General features: G+C 37.8%; 1 protein-coding gene across 1 annotated transcript in view; it reads left to right on the top strand.

Moving 5' to 3' along the window:
* Window positions 1–885: 885 nt before the first annotated feature.
* LOC124076733 (NACHT, LRR and PYD domains-containing protein 12-like) overlaps window positions 886–21,316 on the top strand; it is a 49,806-nt gene continuing 29,375 nt past the window's right edge. The window contains 2 exon segments of the mRNA XM_046420811.2: window positions 886–1,011; window positions 20,053–20,118. Coding sequence (XP_046276767.1) covers window positions 20,076–20,118 — 43 coding nt within the window. The 5' untranslated portion in view covers window positions 886–1,011; window positions 20,053–20,075.

The following is a 21,316-nucleotide window of genomic DNA, read 5'->3' on the forward strand; positions in this document are numbered from 1 at the left end:
ACCTTTAGTTTTAGTTTTTCACTTCAGACCTTTCCCCTTATCCTGCTTTACTCATTGATAGTACAAGATGCAAATACTGCTCTAGATAGCCATGTCTCAATTTCAGCTTTCACAATCTTCCATGTGTGTGTGTAGGAAATTGCTAAAGATATTCCATATTCCAAGAGTAGAACAGGCCGTTTGATATAGCAACCGACAGGGTCCTTTACACCACCTTCCCAATCATTGCCTTTCTCCTACCCCTCCACCAAACTTCCACAAATACACACCTTATCTGACTGAGAAAGAGGGTCTTGGTCTAGCCATTAGCCCAAATTATCATTCAACTATCTATTTATTGATTCATTCAACAAATTATTTGTCCATAGTCCCTTTGTGTTAGGTGCTGGAATTCAGTAATAAATATGGCTACATAGTCCCTGCCCTGATAAAACTCATAATCCAATGAGGCAGAGATCAACGAATAAGCACTTTTCTAATCATAAGAGCTATCACTAATTGATTGCTTATACTGTGCCTGATAGTATGCTAAGCTCTTGGGATGCAGTGATTCATTTAATCCATTCAGCAAGCACATGTAATAAAGACTATTATTACCTCCCTAGAACAAGAATAGTTAATCCCTGCATCCTGTGCCTAGACGCGCAGAAAGACACCTGGCAACTGCAGGCAAGGGTGTTAGCCATGATTGCCTTTGGCATGGGGTATCAAGTTTAAGAAGAAAATCATCTAGCCCAGTAGCTTCTGGGGTCAGTGTTGACCAGGAGGGATTTCCAAGATTTCTCTAGACATCCTCAAAATCTCTCCTCTGGAGCAGTTTCTCCACGCGCATTTTCCTCTCCTTTCGCTCCTGCTCCCCAGTGCCCCACCCCCTTCCAGGCCGGTCCCTCCCTCTGGGCCGCCTCCTCCAAGAGTCATTTCCCCTTCCCGGCCCCAAAGACTTTGGTTGTCTCTTGGAATCCCTTCCCCACTAACAGGAAGTAAAGAAGGGCAAGCTGCTTTGGGAACCAGGTAAGTGCTTTCTGCCGCGAGGATGGGAAACAACTTCCCGCACCTGGATTCTGAAGGACCAAAATAGGGGAAGTTCCCTTAGGCAGTTCTGCTGACGTCCCTGAAGTTCCTGTGGTCTGAAAACCTGGTGGCTGGCTGTGGAAGGTGCAGTGCCCACCACCCTGTCTACTGGGACTGGAGTGTAGCGGCAGTCCAGTCCCACAGGCCTGCGGAACTGCGGTGGGTTTGGGTGGGATGAACTCAGCGGCTAGGGAGGGACCTCACCATTGTGGAAGCTGGAGGGCGGGACGGGTCGGCTCCAGAAACCAGCCATTGCAAGGAAGTTGAGGGAAAAGGTCTTGAGGATGCTGGTGGGAATGGGGGCGTGTGCAAGTGAGCCTATGGTGAGCTGGGAATGCATGTGTGCGAAGGGATGTGTATGAGTGTGGAGGCGCCTGAGTGCAGGGATATGTATGTATGTGTGGAAATGTGTGGGGGCGTATGGTGATTATTCAGGTGCGGGTGTAGGGGGTGTGCATAAGATAAATCTTGTTATGTTCCTGCATGGAGGGGTGTGTGTTGGGATTTCTTGTGACGCCTCTGGAGGTGTGTATGTGTATGGAACTGTGTGAGGTGATTTATATGCATGTGTGGAGTGCGTGGGGGTGCCGCGTACTTGGGGTGCGGGTGTGTAGGCGTTCATGGGGGATAGAGTTGAGAACCAAAAGGAAAGCTGACCCACCGAGGGAGCAGGGACTGACACTGCTTGTGCGCCCACGCGCGACTCAGGTAAAGATGTCACAAAACCTCTGGCTGACAGAACTTGAAGACAGGATTCTCAATGGTTTGTGTTTTCGGGGGTTGGGGGTGTGTGAAAGGGTGGGCATGGACCCCTTGGAAATCTGGGGAAAACTCTTAACCATCTAGTAAAAAAAAAAAAGTCTTCAATTTGCATATGGATTCCTGGGCCCCTGCATGACCATTTGACTCCAGATTATGGTTTAAAGGGGAATAGCAGATCCAAAAATAGCAGATCCAAATAGGTTACTTTGATACTTGTCATTGACTGTTTTGATTTCGTGAGAGCAGAAATGAAACTTGACTGAGCCGTTCTCTAATCTTTCTGTGGGCCTGTTGGGTTGCTGTGATAGGTGTGCTGCTCCTGTGGGACATAGTGCCCTCAGAATGAGGGGAGAGGTTAAAAAAAAACATGAGCACTCCCCAGAGTAAGTTTGCAGAAAGCTGATTGTGATACATTGTATGCAAGACCCTCTCAGAGGGGGTCTTGGGAACTCACTAGTCTCAAGGTTTACTTCTCAGCTCTTTGTTAAGTAAGGTTGGAACAAAGATTTTCAGTGCTTCCTTAGGGTACCCCTACCCACAATTCTTGGACAGTCAGTGGGTAATTTGGGAAGTAGGAATCTAAGTTTGGGACTTTGTTGGGTGTCTAGGAGACAGCAGACTTGGATTCTGATCCCATCTTTACCATGAACTGTGTTTAACCTTAAGTAGTTTTCTTAATCTTCCCATGCCTCACTTTCCTCTTATAAAATGGGATAGTAGCTCATGGGACAGCTAAAAGTATAAATATGACTATAATAAATTCCCAGCACATGGAAAATAGCAGTATACCTAGAAATACACACACACACACACACACACACAGTGGTCTGTAGGTATCCTAGGAGAATTGGCTCCAGGGACCCTAGTGCATACAAAAATTATCAGATGTACAAGTCCCTTATACAATCAAATGGTGTTCAATTTTCATGTAACCTGTAATATCCTCCCGTGTACCATAAATCATCTCTACATTACTTACAGTGCCTAATGCAATGTAAATGCTATGTAAATAGGTTTTATGCTCTATTGTTGAAGCAATAATGCAAGGAAAAGAAAAGTGAAGCTGTTAACAAGAGAGTGTTTGAAGAGATATTGAAATGATGCACCTTGGCACCAGACTGGATAGGGAGTGAAGCTGCTATGGAATGACCCCTGAGGGTTCATGTGTGAAAGGCTTTGGTTGCTGGCCTGTGGTAATATTAGGAGGTGGTGGAACCTTTAGGAAGTTCAGATACAGGTTCCCCACCTTGGCTTCTGGGGATTAAATTCAGTGCCTAACATGTGCTAGGTAAATGCTCTACCACTGAGTTACATCCCCTGTCCCAGTAAAGGTTTTTAAAAAAGAATTTTTTAGTTGTCAATGGACCTTTATTTTATTCATTTATTTTTATGTGGTGCTGAGAATCAAACCCAGTACCTCACACATGCTAGGCAAGTGCTCTACCACTGAGTCACAACCCCAGTCCCCCAGTACAGGTTTTTAAAAGAATAGTTTCAATCCTTTTTTAGTTGGATGCACAGACATGGAGCCTACTGATAAGGAGGACTGATTGAAAATAAATATACATATATAAAATATACAATATGTATATTTCCAAAGAAGTTAAGGTAAACATTTTATTCTGAGAGAAGATATTGAATTGATTTGTTTTTGGTTTATTCTAGGCACTCCTAGTTGTGCATCCTCAGTCAAAGTCAACTGGATCCAGCCTGTAAAGTCACACATCTACTAATTCTTACTTCACATTTGTCTGCTTTCCTCTCCTACATTTTTCAATTGTACCCTACTCCACCACTGTCTAGCAGTGTCACCTTTTGTAAGATACCTCATTTCTTTAAGTACTTTTACTTATTTGTAAAAATGATCAATGATATTTACCATGTATGGATTTTGTGAGGAGTAGCAGAGATGATGTCTGTAGATTGGCCCATAGTAGTAATTGCTTAATAAATGGTAGAGGAAAAATGGTAAGAGCAGTGAAACTCCTAACAAAAGAGTAGTTGAAGTGCTATGACACCTAAACTGGGTAGGGAGTGAAGTTCCTATGGTTTGGATCTGGAACATCTTCTAAGGGCTCATGTGTTTTTTTAAAAAACTCCTTTTTTTAAAAAAAAGTTTTTTAGTTGTTGATGGATATCTATCTATCTATCTATCTATTTATTTATTTATATGCAGTACTGAGAATCAACCCAGTGCCTCATACATAGTAGGCAAGTGCTCTACCACTGAGCCACAACCCCAGCCCCAGGGCTCATATGTTGCCAGCCTGTGGCCCTATTGGGAGGTGGTGGAACTTAGAGGAGGTGGGTCCTAGTGGAAGAAAGTTAGGTCATTGGAAGCATGCCCTAGAAAGGGATGTTGGGACTTCCCTTTCTCTCCCCCTCCTTCCCCTATTCCCTTCCATCTACACTACTGACCTTTCTGATATATATATATATATATATATATATATATATATATATATATATATAATTTTTTTAATTAGTGTCTTGTGGATTCTTGAAAATTGATGGTATACTGCAGGAATTCCATGTCTGCTCAGTGAGTATCTTCAGGTTATCAGTGCTTTCCCTGGTCTGACAACCTATGTTAGGGAGATTCAAATACCTCTGCTGGGAATTACTCATTCTCTCTCTAGGTAGGGACTCCTGCGCTTTCCCCATGGTAGGCACATCCCAGCTTTCCTGAGTTTGTTATCTGTTCCTCTTGAGGATATGTTGATTATTGTCTGTTTTTATAAAGTTTGATGGGAAAGTGTCTTTCATCTAGATAGAGGAGTGCTTTCCCTGCCCACTGAGCTAAAGCATACCCCACACTGCCACCATATGTGCCTTTATTAATTCTTTTTCTATTCTAGGACCCAAAATTTTGGGGTTTCTTCTAGATACTAGCTCATTGAGTTGCCTCCCTGTTTTTCCTTGTTTTCTTACCGCAGTTTGTCACTGCAGAACTACTAATTTAATTCACTCTTGGAGAGCTGCTGCAACACTGTGGATTCCTCTGAGCTGCCATCTTTATATATTCTTATGTTGATGGATACCTAGGTTGTTTTTTTACTTTTGGGTTATTATGGATAAATCTACTATATACTTTTTTTGTATAATTCTCTTTGAGGACATATGTTTTCATTTTTCTTGGGAGATACCTAGGAATGGAATTGTAGGACAAAAATGTATGTTTACTTTTTTGAGAAACTTCTATACCTTTTTATACTATTTTACTATTTCACCAACATCCTTATAATCATTTGGTAATATCAGTGTTTTTCATATTAACCATTTTGGTGGGTGTGGGTAAAACACTGCTGAGAATCCATCTGGTCCTGGGCTTTTCTTTGTTGGTAGGCTTTTAATTGCTGTTTCAATTTCATTACTTCATATTGGACGGTTTAGGTTTTCTGTATCTTCCTGGTTTACTTTGGGCAAGTCATATGTGTCTAGAAATCTGTCAATGACTTCTAGATTTTGCATTCATTGGAGTATAAATTTTCAAAATAAGTTCTTTTCAAAGGATCAACTCTTTGTTGCATTGATCCTGTGTATTTTTAAAAATATTTTTTTAGTTGTCAATGGATCTTTATTTTATTTATTTATATGTGGTGCTGCGAATCTAACCTAGTGCCTCACAGGTGCTAGGCAAGTGCGCTACCAGTGAGCTGCAACCCCAGCCTAAACCTGTTTATTTTTTTATTTTCAATTTCATTAATGTTGGCTCTGATTCTTATTATTTCTTGTCTTCTACTTATTTTGGATTTATTTTGTTTTTCTTATAAGGGTTTGAGGTGGGTCAAAGCTTATTTACTTAGGATCTCTCCATTTTTTGATGTAGGCACTCAATGCAATGAATTTTCCTCTTAGTGCAGATTTCATAGTATTGCAAATATTTTGATATGGTTTATCTTTGTTTTTATTTGTTTCTAAGAATTTGTTGATTCCCCCTCTCATTTCTTCTTTGATCTATTCTTCGTTTAAAAGAGTAATGTTTAATCTTAATGTGTTTATGTGGTTTCTATTATTTTCTTGCTGTCAATTTCTAGTTTCATTCCATTATGTTTCGATAGAATGCATGATCTTTTTGTATTTGCTAAGACTTATCTTGTGACCTAGAATATGGCCTGTTTTGGAAAAGTTCCATGTCCTGCTGAGGAGAAAGTGAATTCAGCTGCTTTGGGGTGAAATATTCTGTAGATGTTCATTTGATTCATAGTTTTATTTAAGTTGAATATGTTTTTATTAATTGTATACTTTGATAATCTATTGGTGATAAGAGTATGTTTAAATATTCAGTATTATTGTATTGGGATCTACGTGAGGTTTAATATCAGTGATTATTTTTATTAATGTAACTGGGTGTGCTGACATTTGGGACATAGGGATTCACTATCATTATATCTTCTTCATGGATTGTTCCCTTTACCAGGATGCGATGGCTTTCTTTGTCTCTTTTGATTATTTTTTGCTTGAAATCAGCTTTGTCATATTCACGTATAGCTATTCCAGCTTGATTTTGAATTTAATTTGTCTTAGATACTTTTTTCTATACTTTTACCTTCAGCCTGTGAGTGTATGTAAGACAGTGATTCTCAGGTTTGGTCTTTTAATGTTGTCCCAGATTTCCTGTTTATTCTGATCATGTTCTATTATTTTTCCCCTTTAGTGTATTCCATGTACTCAATTGATATATCCTGTCTTGCAGGCCTGAGGCTCTGTATTCAAGGGCTGATGTTCTATTTTCTGTGCATTCTAATCTGTTGGTGATTGTTGGTGATTTTTAAAAAATATTTTTAGTTGTTTTATTTATTTTCATGTGGTGCTGAGGATCGAATGAGGATCGAACCCTCACACGTGCTAGACAAACTTTCTACCACCCCCACCCCTTGTTGATGTTGTTTTCAAGTGAATTTTTATTTATTTATTTATTCATTCATTCATTCATTTTAGTTGTAGATGGACATAATACCTTTATTTTGTTTATTCATTTTTATGTGGTGCTGAGGATCCAACCCAGTGCCTCACACATGCTAGGCAAGTGCTCTACTACTGAGCCACAACCCCAGCCCTCAACTGAATTTTTTTAACTTATTGACAACAGGTTACTTTATCCAGCTGTAAAACATCAAATGACTTGAATAAATACCAACCTAATTTGTTATTTCTATATAAACCCGAGATTATTGCTGCAGATAATTTTAGTTGGCAAAGTGCTCTCATAAGCTCTACATTTAACTAAGTTTAACTTTTAAAGTACAATTTAGAATCTATAATCACAGGTCTGCATGGGTTAGCAAAAATCAAAAGATAGCCTTATATACACTTAGGAAACAGTGTTAATTATCAGAAATTGACTTAGTCAAAGCAAACAGATATAAGACAAGTCCTTCAAATGAATATGGCCCTTCTAAGACACATATAATGTATAAAGAGAGCACTCATTGATTATCTTGCTGGAAAACCTACATAAATTTTATTTTATAAACTTTTACATAACACTTAGCCAAGACTTAGACAGATATACTTCTCAGATGCATACGTATAACTAGTCACATATATTTAGGGTGTCAACTGTATTGTTATAACCTAAGTAAGAATTGCTTTTTTAAATATTTTTTTAGTTGTAATTGGACACAATACCTTTTATTTTATTTATTTATTTTTATGTGGTGCTGAAGAGTTGTTTGTTTAACCAGTTCAAAGTAATCATTTAAGACTTTAAAACAGGTGCAAACTCTAATTCCTTTAAGACAGTTTCCCCAAGTAATAAAACCTAACAAATACAAGAAAATTATCCTTTTTTAAAAAATATTTATTTTTTTAGGTGTAGTTGGACACAATGTCTTTATTTTATTTACTTGTTTTTATGTGGTGCTGAGGATCAAACCCAGGGCCTTGCACGTGCTAGGCGTGCACTCTACCGCTGAGCTACAACCCCAGCCCAAGAAAATTATCTTGATAAATAAGAGCTGATCAGGGTTTCAGACTTTGCTTCCTATTAAAGTTCAAATAACTTTGTGCTCATTATAGCCAATTTGATCACAAACACAAACTTTTTGAGATTTATCTTGAGCAAATCTTCTGTGACTTACATGCACAACTTGTTAACATCCTTAGATTTGCCCTCTTTCATTTTGGGCTTTAGCACAAGAATATTATTTTACCAGACAAAATACTTTCTCACCCAGAAACATTTATTTTACCTTCAAATTTTCCATACTAAAATATTTCCATACCTATAACTTTGTTTTATCTTTTCTAGTTTCAGACCTTTCTTAAATTAATACTCTGAAATAATCCTTATAAATGTTATCTTTTTCATTCCAGGAGAGGGTTGTACATTACAGCATATGTAAAAACTGTGCCTTAACATTTTCTCTCCCAGATTGCATGTAAGGGGTTGGAGCACAGGATATTTTTTAGCCTGACCTGTCTGCCTTGTCATTATCATGATGCCATCAACTTTGAGTTCTCCACTATCACTTATACCCAGAGGCTCCTTTTGGGTCTTTTTCTTATATTGGACATATTGATATGCAATGGAGGAGGCCCTTTAGGTTCTTTTTTAGGCTTCCTTGAAGATCCTTTTGCAGAGGCTGTCTACAAAACACAGGTTGGCCTTAGTTTCTTTTTCTTTTCTGGGTACAGTTGTTTATTCTGCCAGTCTCCCCATGCATTTAGTTTGATGGGATAACATTAAAGCAGGAACTGCTTTGTCCCAGTGATGGATATCCACTGGCCAAATGAGGTGTCCTGTCAGATCTTAAAAGGGGAGACTACTTCTGTCTCCAGGCTATAAACTAACAGTGCTAGAAATTACTGTCCCATCCTCTGTGGCCTGCAGCCTCCAACCCCCATGGGTAAAAGGGGTGGAAGGCAGGGCAGAGAGGAGGTTCTCTTGGGCCATTTTTTTTACAGCTCAGGCAGCTTTTCTGGGATTTCCCCTGGCCCCCCTAGTTTAGAGTTAGTTTCCTTGACCATAGTGATAAGATCTTCACTGCCTGGGGCCAGGCAGAGAAACAGTGCTGGGAGTGCCTACACTGGGTTTAAAAGATTGAAATCTTTTTGTAACCCTTTCTTCTGGTGTCCTGCTATCCTTATTCACCTGAGGCAGTGCCTTTAGGCTCCTTCAAATTAGTTCCTGACTGTTCAGAATCCTTATCATACAACTGCATAAATGCCTGTACTTACAGAATCTCTTTCATATACTTTACCCCTGACAGACTAACTTCAACTTCAAAATTGTGTTATAATCCAGAAAAACCATTCGAAGGCTAGATTGTGTTACAGTACCCTGTCTTTCTCTTAGACAGGCTTATACCTATAGGTGGCCCATTCAGTCAAGTTCTCTCTGCTCAAGAGACTACTGGTAAGATCAATGCAGCATGGCCCATGTCTTAAAGGGCCAGTAACAGATACAAAAAGAATAAAAACAGATGAGAAGATCACCAAAACCAGGGCTGACAGACGGGAACCTTTAAAACAGAGAGACCTGCACATACAAATTTCTTCTACTTACTTTACCTTTGACAGATCAACTCCAATTATGCAAACTTGTATAATAGTCCAGAAGGCTATTCAAAGCCAGATCATTACAGTAAAACTTTATCTTCGATAGGTTTATACCTAACAGTGGTCTTTCTAACTTACTTTACCTCTGACAGACTAACTTCAATTGCATGATTGGACAAAAAATAAACACAGGGAGAGACCACTAGAGTGGATCCCCAAAACCATGGCCAACAAACTGGAACCTTTAAAACAGACCAGCCAAGATCTTTCCCAAGAGGCTACCTATAGAACCAATGCAGTAGTGCCCAGGTCACTACTGGGTCAATAACAGATACAAACAAAAACACAGACAACCGGAGGGAATTCCCAAACCCAAGGCAAACAAACAGATGACAACCTAGAACAGACAAGAAGGGAGTAAATAACTTTATGTTCTCAAGTCATACTTAATCTTGACTCCTATACCAGTGCACCATAAATGTTCCCACAAAGAGGGACCAGATGTGTAGAATCAAGGGTCTTGACGTGCACACTGGAGGACTTAAATGGCCAAAGTTGTTGCAACTTTCCTGAGTTCAGTTTCCTTTTTCTTAAAAGTGGACCTCAATGGAGCAAGTACACTGTTTGGGGAGCGCAGGTGGGAGTTCCCTGAAGCAAAAGGAGCTTCAGCTGCTGCTGGGATGGTCCCTCAGTCCTTTCCTTTACTTACAGGTACAGCTCCTCTAGTGCACCCAAGGCAAACTCACCCATCTCCTAACTCTCCTGCAGTTGGCTCTCAAGTTCACAGCCTCCTTGCATCCTCAGCATGGAAGTGGGGTTCCTTGGAGAGCCAAGCCTTCTCAAGAAAGCTGGAGCAGGGGCTGCTCTCAGGTCCCACCTGCAGTACCAAATTTGTTACCAAAAGCTCAGTCCTTTCTCCGATGCCAATCCAATAACGAGGACACAATTTTGACAGAAAGGAAAACAAAGTTTTATAGCTTTGCTAGCAAAGGAGAAACACAAGGGGCTCCTGTCCAAGAGGCTGTGATTCTCTCAAGTGAATTTTTAATTTGATTCATTGTGCCTTTAATTTCCAAGAGTTCTGATTTACTTTCACTATTTCAATTTCTTTATCCAGGTGGTCTTTCATATCCTGTATTTGCTTTCTTAATCAATGCCTTAGATCTTCTTTTAGTTCATTGAATATTTTAATAATCAGTTTTTCATAATCTTTCTCTAGAATTTCATCCACTTCTGTGTGGGATCCTTTTTTGAAGAGTTCTGAATTTTGGGGACAGTGGTTTGTTTGCCTGTTTCCTTATGTTTTCAGGGGTACTGGATTTGTGCATCAATTGATGTGTATACCCTTACTCTTTTATATGTGTGTCCTTATGTGTGTAGTTTTTTTTTTTTTTTTAGTTCTGCAATTTCTGTTTTTGATATATATGTAGATGTTAAAGGGGAGGGCACATGAAGTTCCCTTCTGGGTGTTCCTTCTTGGAGCCTGGTTTCTGTTCTGGGCACTTTCTCTCCCCTAATTGTATGAGTTGAAGTTATATTTAGGCTCAGGGTGGGGTTAGATATTGTGTGGAGTGAGATTCACTATTGTTTGGCTAGCTTGTAAAAATTTCTCAGCAATAGGGTTTAGTCTTTAATCTTGAAGTGTCCCAGTCACTTTTCAGCCCCTCTTAGAGTGGGGGGTGGGGTGGGCTAGCAGTAGCACTAACATCAGTAACTCATGAATAAAGGTCTATCTAGAGTCTACTTTGATGTTTGTAACATTAATTGCCACCTTGCTGAGAAGCTGATGCTGAGGGACTGTTCTGAGATGCTTCTTTCCTCTAATCAGCCACCTCAATCCCCTCCCCCCACATAATTCTATTTTGTTTCTTTGGTTTTTGTTTTGTTTTGTTTACTTGGGATTGAAATCCTCAGGGGTGCTCTACCACTGAGCTATATCTCCAGCCCTTTATATATCTATATCTATATTTATAACTATATCTAACTATCTATCTATATATAATTTTTTTAAAGAGAGAGAGAGTGAGAGAATTTTTTAATATTTATTTTTCAGTTTTCAGTGGACACAACATCTTTATTTTATTTTATGTGGTACTGAGGATCGAACCCAGCGCCCTGCGCATGCCAGGTGACCGTGTTACTGCTAGAGCCACATCCCCAGCCATATATATATATATATATATATATATATATATATATATATATAATTTTAATTTTGAGATGGGTTATTGCTGTGTTACCCAGGATAGCCTCAAACTTCTGATTCTCCTGCCTTAGTCTCCTGAGTATCTGGGATTATAAGAGTGTGACGCCATGCCTGCCACATATGTTTTCAAGGGACATCTATGCTAGATGTATCAGTTCTTCATTCCTTTTTGTGGTTGAATAATTCTTATATATATATATATATATATATATATATATATATATATATATATATATATATCACATTTTATCAGTTTATCAATTGGTGGGCATTTGGGTTGTTTCCATGTTTTGCTATTGTGTACAGTACTGCAAGGAACATACTTGTACAAGTTGTTTGAATACTAGTTTTCAGTTTTTTCGAGTATGACTTAGGTGTGGAATTGCTGGGTCATATGGTAATTCTGTTTAATTTTTTGAGCAATTGCCAACTGTTCTCCAGAGTGTCCACATCATTTTATGTTCCCACCAGCAATGTATTAGGGTGCTAAGTTTTCCGCATCCTTGCTATAATTGTAAAAATGGAAAATAGCAAGGATGTGGTATAGCCATTCTAGTGGATATGAAATTGATTATTAATCAGCTATAAAAAGGGAACAAAGTACCAATACATGGTATACTATGCATAGGCTTTGAAAATATAGTGGCAAGTCAGAAAAGCCAGATACAAAAGACCATATATTGTATGACTGCATTTACATAAAATGTTCAGAATAGACAAATCCTTAGAGACAGAAAATAGAATTGTGGCTACCAAGTACTAGGAGTAGAGAGGGAATAGAGAGTATTTGCCTTATTGGTGCAGTTTTTCTTTTTGGGGTGATGTAAATATTTTGGAATTAGTGGTGATAGTTATAAAATGTTATGTATATACTATAAAACATTGAATTGTACACTTAGAGTAACTTTATGGTATGCTAATTATGTCTCATGTTTTTGAAGTGCAATCTCATTTTAGGCTTGGGAATGAGGGTTGATCTTTGAATTTTTATTGCATATATAACTAATCCTAACACAAAAACAAGCAAAGGACTGAATGAACATTTTTTTTTCCAAATATGAAAAGGTGGTAAGCATCATTAATCATCAGGAAAATGCAAATGAAAATTACAGTGAGCTATCACTTCACATTTGTTAAGATAGTTGTCATAAAAAAGACAGGAAAAAACAAAAGTTGGTGAGGGGTGATAAAAAGGGAACCCTTGTATTCTGTTCCTGGGAAAATAAATTGGCACATAGCCATTGTGGAAAACAGTGTGAAAGATCCTCATAATATTAAAAGTAGATTTGCCATATGATCCAGCTATCCTACTTCTGAGTATAGAGTCAAAGGAAGTGGAATTAATATTTTGAAGAGAATTCAGCACTCTCACATTCATTGCAGCATTATTCACAATAACCAGTAAAACTGGAAAATTATACTACCTCCCCTATTTTTGGTAGCATGCATAATGTAGAGTCATCACGTAGAGTTGAGCAGTTTGTTGAATGAAAAGGCACACAGCCAAAGATGTGAATGGGGACTGAAATTATCCTATACTCTGTTATAACTTGTGTGACCCATGGAAACAACCCGAGTGTCTGTCAATAGATGACTGGATAAAGGAAATGTAGTATGTAATGGAATATGAAAAGAAAGAAATCTTAATATTTATAATATGGATGAACCCATAGGACATTACACTAAATGAAATAAACCAGACACAAAAAGACAGAACTGTATGATCTCCCTTGTTTGTGGAATCTAAAAAAGTTGATCTCACAGAAGAAAGGTGGTTACCAGGAGCTGGGGCTCTGGAAAAATGGGAAAGTGTTCAAAGAGTATAAGCTTTCAATTACAAGATGTGTAGGTTCAGGGGTTCTAACATACAGCACAGTGACTATAGTTATACTGTATTGTATACTTGATATTTGATAAGAGAATAGATCTTCAGCATTCTCACCACATAAAGAAAAAGAAAAACTGAAGTGACTGATATGTAAGCTTGATTGTGGTAATCATTTTACAGTGTATGTATATATCAAACCATCACATATACCTTTAACATATAGTTTTTGGTTCTCATTTATACCTCAATAAGACTGGGAAAACATTCTAGTAAATTCCCTATTTTTGGCAGCATGCATTTTGTAGAGTCACCATGTAAAACTGTGCAGTTTGTTGAATGAAAAAACACATATCCATAGATGTAAATGGGGACTGAATTTATTCTGTACTCTGTTCTTACTTATGTACCCTAGCTTGGTGCTGTGTTGTCTCACAGGAAAGCATATAATTTTATCATTTTATTATTCAGCTACCTAGAGGAGACAATCTTATTTGTCTTCTTGGAGAGGGTACCTTTTAATACCTTGCATAAAGATTTCATATGTTCTACTGGTAATCCTAGTACAATGAATACTACTTTCCTATTCTGGAATTTGGGCCATCTCTCAGCCTTTACTCTAGCTGGGACTGATATCCAGCAATAAAATACCTCCCCCATAATTCCCAAAGCATGTTAACTTTAATTCACTCTCACATATAACTTTTATATTAGAATTCTTTACTTACATATAGCAGAAATTGATTTGCATAAGTTAATTAAAAACAGGGATATTTGGAAAGATACTGGGTTGATCAAATTCAAATCGAAATGCTGAAAATCAAGGCCTTGAGCTCAGGAACCAGGGAGGCATTTTGGTAGTAGAACTCCAGAATCTTCAATCAAGTTTAAAAATTCAAGGATGAAGAATCTGATTGTTCCCTTGAGGTATTTTCATTTCTTATTAGAGCAAAGGTCAGTGAAAGAATGCCAGATGAATAAAACAACAATCAAAGGAGGTAAAAATAGAGAGATGTCAATATATATATATATATATATATATTGGATATGTTGAATAAGCTTTTTGTTGGGGGTGAGTACTGGGGATTGAACCCAACACACTTAACCACTGAGCCACATTCCCAGCCTTTTAAAACTATTTCATTTAGAGACAGGGTATCGCTGAGTTGCTAAGTGCCTTACTAATCTGCTGAGGCCAGCTTTCTACTTGCAATCCTCCTGCTCAGCCTCCTGAGTTGCTGGGATTATAGGCATGTGCCACTGTGCTCGGCTGAATAATCTTTTAAACATATAAATTGGAATATCAGAGGAAGGGACTAGACTGGAATAAACAATTAGGAGTCAAAAGGATAATTGAAATAATGGACAAGGAAAAGAGCAGGAGACCATGCATCTCTCCATGTCCTTTATCCAGGACAGACACTTTTACTGGAATAATTTATAGCTAGAGCATTGATTCTTTTTTTTTTTTTTTTATGGTGCTAGGGATTGAGTCCAGAGCCTTGCACAAGCTAGGCAAGTGCTATGCCATTAAACCACATCCCCAGCCCAAGGATTGATTCTATCTTGAGGGGGATAATGATATTACTAGAGATTGGGAAAAAATATAATTCTATCTTGGAAACATTTCACATGATAGGAATTAAATTTTTATGTATAGATTTTAGTAGAATATGACTTATTTCTGTCAAAGTTATAATAAATGACATCTTATTTTTTTCTCTTAACATTTACCATTTGTATTGTACCTGTCCCCATGCTAAGAATTTTATGAATGCTATATTATTTAATCCTCACAATTAATGAAGTAGATATTATTCTATCAATCATATTTTACATGTGGGTTACTGGAGTCTTAGTTTAATTTACTCAAGTTCATTTTTCTAGAAAGATTGGAAATGGGACTTAAAGTCTATGTGAGTTCAAAGATATATCTACTCCATATAAAATGATAAAATACATTAGCTATAGTTTAGGATTATTTAGTCCTTACTATATACTGCATAGTGGACTAAAACTTTATATGCCTTATCTCATTTGGTCTTCATAACCACCTTATAAGGAAAGTACTGTTGTTATCTCCACTTAATGAATAACAAAATCTGATGTGTAGAGATGTTAATTCCATGGTTGTCGCATAGTAAATGGTAGAATCAGGGTTTGAACATACTTGTTGGATTCTAAAACTTCTGTGCTTCACTAATCCATTTTTTTTTTAAATCAAGAAGAACCAAATCTTAGAACAGTGGCTTTCTTTGCTGGCCGTGTATTGGAATCACCTGGAGATGCTTTTAAGAAAATCAATGCCAGACCTCACCAAAGATTCTGATTTATCAAGAGTATGGGCCAATAATTGGATTATGTTTAAAAGCATCTATCCATTCAATTTATTCATCAAATATTTAATATCTACTCTGTGCCAAACATGTACTAGGCATATGTGTTCTATCAAGATTTATCAGTTAGCTATTGCCACAGTGGTATGTAGCAACCACATAATCTCTGTGATATTAAGCACTTATATTATCACAACTTTGGAGGCCATCTGGGACTCAGCTGCTTAGCTCTATTGGGCAACTGTAAGACTGAGGTGGCTCTACATTTTTGCTCTAGGATTATGGGTAAACTAGGTGGCGTGCTTCACATACTCCTCCTTCTTGGACCAGTGGACTAGCTGAGGATTGTTTCTCTTAAGACTCCTCTCCTAATAGTGATGGAATTACAAGACAGGGAGAGATTCAAGATGGCAGATTAGAGGAAGGCTGCATTTCTAGTTGCTCCGTGGCTTGGAATTCAAGTAGCAGGAGTATTGCTTCTCACTGAGGTGGGTGAAAGAGCAATCTTGCCAAAATTCAATAATTGGACAGAGTGTCTTAGAGACTCAGAAATTCTGGCACATTGAACAAAGAAGAAAGAGTACATAAAATCAAACTGGTTGCAGCAGAGGCAGCAGTCTGGTTTACCACAGAGGGGACAACACAGAGAGAAACACAATAAACAGATTTGCTACAGAAAACCCTATAGATCAGAAAAGCAGCCTGAACTTTGTTGAACCGGAAACTGCACCACAAACTGATGTTTTAAAAGTGGTCTGTATTTTTTCAACTGGTAAGCGGAGAGCTGAGGCAGGAGCCATTTTGAGATAGCCATGTTGCAGCTAGCTGTTTCAGGAACCCAGGAGATCATAGCAAACATAGCCATATTCTCCTGGCAAGTGCCTACTGTGTGGCATAAGGTGTATCTAGTAGAAAACATGAAAGAAACAAGCACAGGGAAGATTGTTCCTGGGGGATTCAGTTAGAAAAATGAAGAGGAGCTCAGTTCACTTCTCCTTTGAGTCTGATGGCTCATGTGACCAGCTGAAGAGGCTATGGAGTCTGAACAGGTGGATGTGAATATACTCAATGACTAAGTGTGGATAGGCTGTGTTCATGGGCAGCAGAGTGTGTATAGGGTTGGTTTCCCTGCCCAGTAAGTAGAGTTCTTGGGAGGATCCTGAAATTCAGACTCCCATCAGAGATCAGCATCTGAGGGGGCCTAGGGGTGTGTTGATCTAATCTCTCCAGAGCAGATAGCATCCAACAAAACCCCTAAGGCCTGATTAATCCTACGCCCTAGCTGCCAGAACTTTCCTTATAGAATTTTGCAGCAGCCCCACTCTCGGAGTGCATCTGTCTCGTCTGTCCAGACAAAAATCCAATCAGCAGTACATACCACTTCATCTAACCTTAAACTGGTGAGAAGGGAAACTAAAAGCTATTTTAGATTCAATCCTTAGACACTTGAAATGGCAGCTTTGTGAGCAACACAAAAAGAGGAAGCATTTAATAACCCCCAGCCCTTGCATGCATACATACCCCCCACCTCAGTACAAAGCCCATATGACCCAGCTAGCTATACCACTTCTTGGTTTTCATCCTGAACAATTAAAGTCATCTTGTTACAGTGATAACATGTACCCCTGTGTTTATAGCAGCATAACCCACAATAGCCAAACTATGAAACCAGCTTAGGTGTCTGTCAATGGATGAATGGATAAAGAAAATGTGATATATATAAACAATGGAGTTTTCTTCAGTCATAAAGAAGAATGAAATTATGTCATTTGCAGGAAGGTGGATGGAAGTTGAGACCATTATGTTAAGCAAACTAAGTCAAACCCAGAAGGTCAAGGGTCATGTGTTTTCTCTCAAATGTGGAAGCTAGAGAGGAAAAAGGAAAAGAAAGGTTGAGGTGGATCTCCTAAAAATTAAAGTGGGATCTGTAAAACAATAGAGGAAAGTGACCAGGGGATGGAGGAGGGGAGGGGGGAAGTGCAGGGGAGTGATATTAGTTAAATTTATTATATTGTGTGCACATATGAATATGTAGCAACAAATCCCACCAGTATGTACAACTATAATGCACCAATAAAAATATGGGGAAAAAATGAATTTCAAGAGGGGGCATGTCCAATTATGGGTATACTGTTTTGGTCAAAGCAAGTCTCAAGGTTGAGCTAAAAGGAAAAAAAATAGAAAAATAAACCCCACATTTTTGTGTAGAATTGTAAAGTTCATGGCAATGACTATAATGCAGTTTAGGTGAGAAAAGGGTATCAAATATGCCAGGCATGTTATTAATAATAGCATTTGAGGGCTGGGGGGATTGTGGCTCAGAGGTAAAGTACTTGCCTGCCATGCATGAGTTATTGGGTTCGATCCTCAGCACCACATGAAAATAAAATAAAGATACTGTGTCCACCTATAACTAAAAAATAAATATTAAAAAATAATAATAACATTTGAGCAACAACACATTCAACAGTTAAAGAATGACATTCTCACCCAATACTCATACTCATAGTGCAAACCTCATCCTCCTGAATGTTGTGTTCTTGCCTGCCTCAGTGTTGTGACAGTGATCCCTAAACTGTGTCAAATTCTAAAACAAAGTGCCAGATAATCGATGGAAGATTTGCAGAAGAGGTTGCAAAAGCTGGTTTGCTCTATGTGGCCCATTACATACACAGGGCATACATGATTGATGAGGAGAAATTGTTAAATTAATAGGAAATATTTCTTTAGAGAGACGGTCATTGAACTACTGCAATGTTTCCCATCTTTTCCCTCTTTCTTTACTTAAAAGCTAGGGTGGTTAAAGAAGCCACGTGGACAGCAGTGCTTTCTGGGATTTGGGAGCTGCAGGGAATGGACTGAAATTGGACTTACAGACTTCTCTGAGAACAAAGCAAAAAGAAAGTCTGCTGCGGAAGTGAGCTGTTTTTCCACTGAGGGGATGTAGTATAGTAAGATTTCTTGAAAATCTGAGATAGTCCTTGATCATACCAGACTGTTTTTGTGATATTTTATAACATTCATTCTTAAAATTGTGAAATGGAATTTATAGATAAGACCACCTACCTACACACAAAATTTCAAGATAAAAAATGCAATGCTCTAACTGCAATATCAAAAATAAATAAAATAGATTTATAATAAAATAATAACCATATATAAATGCTTTGGCATGATCACACTAGATAACATAATTAATCAAATGCTTGCAGCTGCTTATAAAGAACAGTATTCAAATGAGTTCAACTAAGTCCTTTTCCTTCTATTTAACCATTTGAATAAGGATTAAGTGTATTCCTATATATACACATAGAATTGCTACAACAACAACACCTACTAATGAGTAATTTGATAGTCATATTGGTAATTTATATGATACAAATATTGTGTCTGTTAGTGAAATGGTTTTCTGAAATGGTGAACAACACTTGACAAAGTTCTGAGCAAAAACAGTGTGCAGTTATCCTTTGATATATCCAGTGTTCTCAATTTTGGAAAATTTAGTGTGTAGTAAACCAAGGCAAAAATAATTTGTATTTATATGTTTTATGTATACATAAGTATCCAAAAAGACATTAAAAAATCATTTGCTACCAAAAAAAAAAACAAAACAGTAAGTGTAATACATTGTAAGTTCCTTGCTTAGCATCTAGATGGTCATTTTTAAGAAAAAGTTTTGCTTTCTTGCCCAAGGTCCTTTCTGAGAAAGGTTCACCACTCTCTCATACCAACCCAACCCTTCACTGCCTAGATTAGGACCCATGCAGCTCTGATTCCTGAGCCTGCCCTGTAAAAGTTGGAACCCAAGCCTGTATTGCCTCTCTCCTTCTATGGAGAGATGGCCTTTATTTGTCAGCTCTGATAAATAAACTCTCGTGTGTATCTCTGCCTGGTCTTTGTCTTTCATTTATTGCTCACCCACCTCCTGGTTCCTTGCTTTCCTTTAATACAAAAGTAAATTACTAAATATATTAGAATGTGATAATTCATATTGCAAAGAAGGAAAATTAGTTCCAGATGGTAGTATAAAAATGATTCTAATATGCAATGGTATAACTGAAAACCACTTTTCTTTCAATGTGAAATCTAAAAAGAAAGAAACCTGGTCTAGCATTTCCTCAGCCATTTTGAAAATAATAACACAGACCAAGAAAAGTAAATAATTTTACACAAATTCCATAGGTAGACAGAAATGGAACTAGGGCCTATGCCTCTTGATATTCTAGACTATTTTTTCTACACTACAGCATTCTAACATATAGTCTTAGAATTCTCTCTTTACCAAGATCACCAAAGATATTTTGTAGAAGGGTATTATAGCTGTTATTTCTGTTTTCTTGATTTTCTAGGATGAACAGTCAGAAGAAAAGATATGGAACCTGCTTGTATCTGGAGTTTGTTGTCTGCAGAGAAAGGTAATTGAACGAATAAGGAGTATTCTAGATAAAACTTTTCATTCTCTTTCTTCTATTTATCATAGCCTTTGTGATTCTTCTGAAAACTTAAATTTTTTGTTAGATGTATGTGTGTGTATGTGTATGTGTGTGTATCTTAAGATATTACTTGGATACAGTATTTACTTAATTTAGAATGGACTGCACAATTTTTGTGTTGCCCAAACTGAGGAAAAAGAAAGCAGAAAGGTGAAGAGGCAACTGTGGTTTATTATTTTCCATAATCTCCAAAGCATTCATAATCATATAATCAGAAAAGGCTCATCATGTCTTTCTCCCTTTGCTGTAACCACAGCTTTCTAACAAGAGAGCACAAAAGAGCAAAGAGTAAACTTTGCTAGAGTCCTCCCCTGGTGGCTGATTCTTGAACTACAAGGAATGTTTAGCAGCTGGGAACAAAACCTGGTACCAGTCTCTTGCCTTCTCATTTCTGTGACATTCTAATGTCTGCCTCTGCAGACCCTGCTTCCATCCATCCACCTTTATCACCCATCTAGTCACACCTTCTCCTAGAGGTTGCAAGTAGTAAACAATCAATAACTACTACTATAGGAATGTGGACTTGTATGCTTGCTTGTATTCTTATTTATTTACTTTTATGTGCACGTGTTTGGATTGAACATGGATATATGTATGTGAATGTAGGCCATTGTATATATTGTTAAACTAATATCCACCAATGCTTTATTCTTTCCCATTTACCAAGTTAGGCTCAAAAGAAGGTTCTACAGAAGCAATAGGCTAATTAATGTTCAATGGAAAGAAAAATAGCAGAAAACAGTCATTTCAAGTATTGTATACATCTTTAAGTTAATGCCTAAATTTTTCTTATTAATCATAAGTTAAAATGTTCACAACCCATATATGTATGTAAGGAGAGTTCTTATGTTTTCCTTTATGGTGGGCATTAGCTATAAAATATCTTTGTGGGTACATTTAAAAAAGATGGGAAGTGACTTACTTTGTTCCTTGTATTTCTGTTTGAGGAACAGTGTGAATGGCTGTAGCAATGTGGCTATATTTCTGTTTGTTTCATGTATGAAGGTATATTAGGTATGAAGGTATATTTGTGCTTCTCCTAACTCAAACTCTTCCTCCACAGCTGCTTCTGGTTCTCTGGCTTCGTTTTTCAAGGAAGGAGCTTACAAGTAGATGTCTT

Source organism: Marmota monax, unplaced genomic scaffold, assembly GCF_021218885.2.
Source record: "Marmota monax isolate L192 unplaced genomic scaffold, Marmota_monax_Labrador192_F-V1.1 WCK01_AAM20220418_F8-fsc00050, whole genome shotgun sequence".
Taxonomy (NCBI): Eukaryota; Metazoa; Chordata; class Mammalia; order Rodentia; family Sciuridae; genus Marmota; species Marmota monax.